Consider the following 6,184-nt stretch of genomic DNA (forward strand, 5'->3'; position numbering starts at 1 on the left):
GTCATTTTCAAATTATCCTATTGAATAATTCATTTGGAAAGTCATGTGTTATTGTCCTTTTCCCCCTCAGCTTAAGCGGCTGAGGGGGAAAAGGAAAGGGCCTGAGGCTGTTAGGAATTGTGGGAACCAAAGTCCAAAACACCTGGAGGGCCCAAGTTTGCCCATGCCTGAGCTAGCTCCATCTCCAATATGACATCCTTTAAAATATGTAAACATGGTTATCATCTACCAATTTTATCCTCTCTTCTTCAGGATAAACATACACAGCTCCCTAAGCTGTCAGGATTCATGGCTTCCAGACTTTTGACCATTTTGGTCACCATCTTCTGGATACCTTTCAGCTTGTCAATATCCTTCTTGAATTGTAGTATAATCACCATTGAATAAATGCAGTCGCTAGTCCAAATAGGATTCAGTTAATAGTCTTTCAGTGAAATGGGTCAACATCAATATCTTGTTCTTCAAAATATTGGAGGAATGTAGGCAGCCATGGCTTAAATATCACCCCCTCCAAATTGCCTCTCATAGAATCATAGAGTTGGAAGAGACCTCATGGGCCATCCAGTCCAGCCCCATTTTGCCAAAGAAGCAGGAAATTCACATTCAGATGGCCATCCAGCCCCTGTTTCAAAGCCTCCAAAGAAGAAGCCTCCATCACACTTCGGGGCAAAGAGTTCCACTGCTGCGCAGCTCTCACAGTTAGGAAGTTCTTCCTCATGTTCAGGTTGAATCTCCTTTGCCTTTATGAGTCTTGCAAACCTTTCTATCTCAGGGCAAAAAAACAGCATGGTGGTGAGGAAGATATTGAACTGTCATGTAATACAGAGAGGTATGCATTCTTCTTCTGCCAGACCTTTCCTCCTCGGGTGGCTTGGAGATTTTTTTTTTTTAAGAAGCATAAAATCACAGAATCTCATGTATACTTTTGCTTTATCTTCAGTACAACATTGCAAAATGTACTACAGTTCAAGTATCCCTAAATTGAAATGCTTGGGGCCACAAGTGTTTTGCATTTATACTGTGTAGTGTGCATTTTTAATCATTCCGTGCATGAAATAAAATCAGAGTACATTGAACCCTCCGAAGGCAAATACGTTATTATCTCAGTCACACGTGTGGACCATTTTGGAATATTTTGGAGTCAAGGAGGGAAAGTTTATTACACAAGCTAGGAAAGACTGTTTCAGTTTGCTTTTTCCCTGAGACTAATGAAAAGGGCAAAAAATTTGTCCCTTCGGCATTAACTGAGTGCAAACTACTTTTCTAGTTTGCAACTTTTGGAAATACAGGGATACAGGGTGAAAGTAAGGGGCATCTTCTACACTGTTGAATTTATGAAGTTTGGCACCACTTTTACTGCTATGGCTCAAGGTTATGGAATCATGTAATCTATGTGGCGTAATGTAAATTAAACCACGTGTAGTTCACATCCGATCATCCCACACAGCCTTACCAGAGAAAGAAAATGTGCCACACGGGTGAACAGTAAGGAACATGTAGTTTACTCTTCGTAGTTCAGAACAACATATGTACAATGTGATCAGTTGCATCAACTCATATAATGTCCTTTTTTATGAGAGGTTTTAAATAGTCTTTCTTTGTCCATTTGGATAAACTCCTTCAGTAGTTCATGAAGTGAGAGCACATTCCAAAATCTGTCTCTCTGCTTCTCTCTTCTTTTCTCTCTGCACTTGCATAGCTCAAGCCTGAACAAAAGTGTAACAGTATCCAAAAGTCCCAGGCTCAGCCATCTCCCCGGGCATTGCCCAACCAATCAGCTTCATTCATGTTATTTTACAGTTCATACACAGACTAATTCCTTGCCAGCTCCAACAATCTATACTGTAGTTTGGTGAGGAACCAGCACTCTTTGGCAGAGAAGGCTAAAGGTTGTATAAAACTACAAATCCCAGGACTACATAGCCTTGAGCCATGGCAGTCAAAGTGGCATCGAACTGCATTGATCTGACAATGTTTATGCACCCTAAGAGGAGGAAAGAGAAATTAGGACATTTTAAAAACAGCTGAAAAGTGGAACAACAAAGGATGAATTAGGAGAAGCAAATGATGTATGCATTTAGTATTCTTGTTATGGTTTTGTATTATGTGTTAATGTTTTTAAATATTTTATGGTGTTTTGGGGCATCAAATCGTTGCCATTGTAAACCGCCCAAGGGCTGAGAAGGGCGATATACAAATATAGTGAGTAAATAAATCAACTATCCCTGCCAAATCAGGATAGTTTGTGAATTTATAATTTTCCCAACTATAATGTCTGTTTTTCTCCTCTGCCAGAACCAAGTCCACACTCCTTTCTTTGCATTTGGATTGGATTCCTTTTTTTTTTAATCCACAGAAGTCTATGAACTTTTATAACAATCTTAGCCTGTTCTTTTAACTTTGATTTTCATGGGGATGGAGAACATCACAATGGTGAAGGCATTCATCCTTTCAGGCCTGACCACAGACCACACCACTGAATTGGCGCTCTTCGGATTTTTTGCCACCATCTATGCCTTCATTCTCATCGGGAACATCCTTATTGTGATCACAATAATCTGTGACCATAACCTCCACACCCCAATGTACTTCTTCCTTAGCAACCTCTCTTTCATTGATGTCTGCCATTCTTCGGTGGTCGTTCCCAAGATGCTAGCTGGCTTCTTGGAGGAGACAAAGACCATCTCCTTTGGAGAATGCATTGCTCAGATGTTCTTCCTCCACCTATTTGCTTGTACAGAGATCTTTCTCCTCACCATCATGGCCTATGATCGGTATGCTGCTATATGCCACCCTCTCCATTACACCACCATTATGAGCCGTCGAGTCTGTCTCCAGTTAGCAGTGGCCATGTGGTTGGGTGGTCTACTCCACTCCATCGCTCTGACAGCATTGACACTCATGGTTCCCTACTGTGGACCCAACACCATTGACAACTTCTTCTGCGATATACCTCTGGTCATCAAGCTGGCTTGTGCCAACACCTACGTCTTCGAAGTCCTCATTGTCTCCAACTCCGGGGTTATCTCGGTGGTCAGCTTTGTAGTTCTGGTAGTGTCCTATGTGGTCATCCTCATCTCCTTGAGGAACCGCTTTTCTGAAGGCCGTCGGAAGGCGCTGTCCACTTGTGCTGCACATCTGACGGTAGTCACATTTTTCTTGGGACACTGTATTTTCATCTACCTCAGACCTGCTAGGAGTCTGCCTGCAGATAAGGTGGTTTCCATTTTCTTCACGGCGGTCACTCCACTGCTCAACCCCGTCATCTACACCTTAAGGAATGAAGACATGCTAAATGCGCTCAACAAGTTGCAAAGCCGGAAGTTTGATTCAGGAGGTAAAAGCCTCTAGGGCACGAGTGTCAAACTCATTTCCATCGGCTTTATGGTTGCTTTCAAAGGGTCATTGTATCCATGAATGGTGAATCCATGGATACAGATGGAAAACTATAATTTTATATAGATAGTGGGCAGTGCTCTTTAGCCAATTTGGGTCCCAAGATGTTACTGAATGACAACTCCCATCACTTTTGGTTATCCACCATGCAGACTGAGGATAATGGGAATTGCAGCCCAACAGCACTTGTGGTTCTGATTTTGGGAAAAGATTACAGGACATTTTAAAGTCAAGCATCATATCCACAAACTTTGTATGTAAACCCAAACCCCATTATCCAGACTAAACAGAACAAGCCTTCCAGGTGTTACTGTATCACAACTCCCATCAGCTCTAGTCATGATGTCTAATGATACTCTGCATATGGAGAGCCACATAAAATGATATGGCAGGCTGGACTCAGTCCATGGTCCTTGAATTTGACATAGGGGTGGTGAATTTCTAAATATGGATTGAGACTTTTAGAGGGATATCCACTGGGAAGACCCCTGATGGCACAGTGGTTTAAATTGCTAAGGTGCTGGACAGTTCGAATCCGGGGAGCAAGGTGAGCTCCTGCTGTCAGCCCCAGCTCTGGCCAGCCTAGCAGTTCAAAAACATGCAAATGTGAGTAGATCAATAGACGGTGCTCCATGTAGTCATACCAGCCACCTGACTTTGGAGGTGTCTACAGATAACGCAATCTCTTTGGCTTAGAAATAGAGTTGAGCATCACCCCGCAGAGTCGGACATGACTAGACTTAATGTCAAGAGGATAACCTATATATAGCCATTCTGGAGATTTTCTGGAGCAGTCTTCCTATATGTCCCGTCAATGGGAGGATTATCCTACATCCAATCCAATGTTAGAAGCAGTGGCTGGATCTACACTGCCATATAATCCAGTATCTGATCCCAGGTGATCTGCTTTGAACTGAATTGTATGAGTCTACTGCTATATCATGCAGTTCAAATCAGATAATCTGGGATCAGAAACTGGATTATTTAGCAGTGTAGATGGGGCCAGTGTTTTAGACTGCAGTCTTCAGAATCCTTTACCATATTAGCCATGTTGTCTTGGACTTCTGATAGCTGAAGTCGAATACATAAATAGGATCCAAGGTTCCCTTTCACTGGTTTAAAGTTTGGAGGCTCCAAACAATTACACTATGTAACAAAATTTGAAAATTTTTCTGTTCCTGGTTTGAAAGTGTTATTTCCTGTTTGATTGTGTGGTACTTAGTTTAAAAGTAATTGTTATATTCCAGAAACTTTGTTTTTGTGTCTGCCACAAACTATGGATTCAGAACTTATGAGTTTTTGTGTTTAATAAACTTTTTCCATGTTTTTATAATAGACTCAATTAGAAAATTACATTTATAAGAACTTGTAAACCCAAGTCAATGTGCCCAGGACAAAGTAAAAGGAATAATAATAATAATAATAATAATAATAATAATAATAATAATACTTTGTTTATATTCTGACCTTCTCATCCTGAAGGGGACTCGGGGTGGATCACAGTACACATACACGGCAAACATTAAATACCTGTTTGTATAGACAATACACAGACAGACAGAACAGAAGGAGGTGCCATGGAAGGTTGGGCTTGAGTCCAAGGGGAGCTGTTGCTTTATCCTCTATGACAAAGGGCCGCCAGGATTTCCTCCTTCCTTTTGGTCGCCCAGCATTTTCTGATCTTCTTTCTTTATGGTGTCTTAAAAAACTTCCCCCACTTTTAGCGGTACTTAATTTCTCTAATCACAACTAAAGCTGTTTTCTAATTGCTTAGGTAAACAATGAGCTAGGCTGACAGTTGGCAGCTCACACCAACCCGGGGCTTCGAACGTGCAACCTTTTGGTTGATAGATCTTATAATTGCTGATGATTTACCAGCTGTGCTAAAATGTAACAAAGGAAACGAAGGTGAAAGAAAACCCATGGTGTGGTTTCTATGAAGCCTGCTCCTCATTTCCTCTCACTGTGTCTCTCACGGCGCAGTAGTAGACGCCACCATCACTCCACGTTGCTTTTTCTTTGCTCAGGTTGGCGGAGCGTGACTTTGGATCCACTTCTATTTGGAAGTCTCCAAACGGTGTCAATCCAGTGTACCCTGACCCCAATGTGGACCAAACTCTTTGACCCTCCAGGACCTGCTTATACCAAGACATCGTGTTGTGACTGGTAGCGTTCTGGTGGCAGGAGATCAGCATCTTCTGTCCTTCTGTAATGTCAAGTTGCAGTGGAAGCTGGAAAACTTCGGATGTGACCAATTTTTGAGTAACTGTGGGGAAAGTAAATGAGGAATAAGACAAGCAGAAAGCTGATTTGCAAACATCTGGAACAGCTAAGGCTGAGGGTGAAGCCTACAGCCCACTTTGTATTACACTTCATAAGCAAATACAATTGGGAAAGCCATTCTTATACTGTTAAATAAAAATATATTTATGAATTCCACTTGTGCAAAGTGATGAAATATTGAAAGAGTTACTGGTTGGGGGGGGGGGGTACAAATCCCAGGATGGTAGCAGAGGGATTCTGGATGTTTTCATCCAAAACTGTCGTTCTTCCAATATAATTTACCAAAAGTAAAGAGGATAAGGAACTGGTAAGTGGATTAGTAAATGCTTACTCCATTTAAACCTTCTAAATCCATAGGCAAAGTAAATATGCAGATAGCAATACAACCCATGGCAGAACAAAATATCAAGGCAGAAAATCCCACAATATCTGCTTTGAACTGGGTTATCTGAGTCCACACTACTATACATTCCAGTTCAAAGCAGTTAATGTGGGGTTTTATTCA

The 6,184-nt window shown here is 41.5% G+C and overlaps 1 protein-coding gene across 1 annotated transcript; it reads left to right on the forward strand.

Annotated features, from left to right (window-relative positions):
* Positions 1 to 2,409: 2,409 nt before the first annotated feature.
* LOC132779305 (olfactory receptor 4E1-like) lies at positions 2,410 to 3,351 on the forward strand. Its single transcript, XM_060782993.2, has one exon. It carries the CDS (start codon positions 2,410 to 2,412, stop codon positions 3,349 to 3,351), a length of 942 nt encoding a protein of 313 aa, XP_060638976.2.
* Positions 3,352 to 6,184: the final 2,833 nt, after the last annotated feature.

The sequence above is a fragment of the Anolis sagrei genome, chromosome 6, assembly GCF_037176765.1.
Source record: "Anolis sagrei isolate rAnoSag1 chromosome 6, rAnoSag1.mat, whole genome shotgun sequence".
NCBI lineage: Eukaryota > Metazoa > Chordata > Lepidosauria > Squamata > Dactyloidae > Anolis > Anolis sagrei.

What these genes read in the sequence shown, in the direction of transcription:
- LOC132779305 (XM_060782993.2), top strand. Translation starts at nt 2,410, where the DNA reads ATGGGGATGGAGAACATCACAATGGTGAAGGCATTCATCCTTTCAGGC.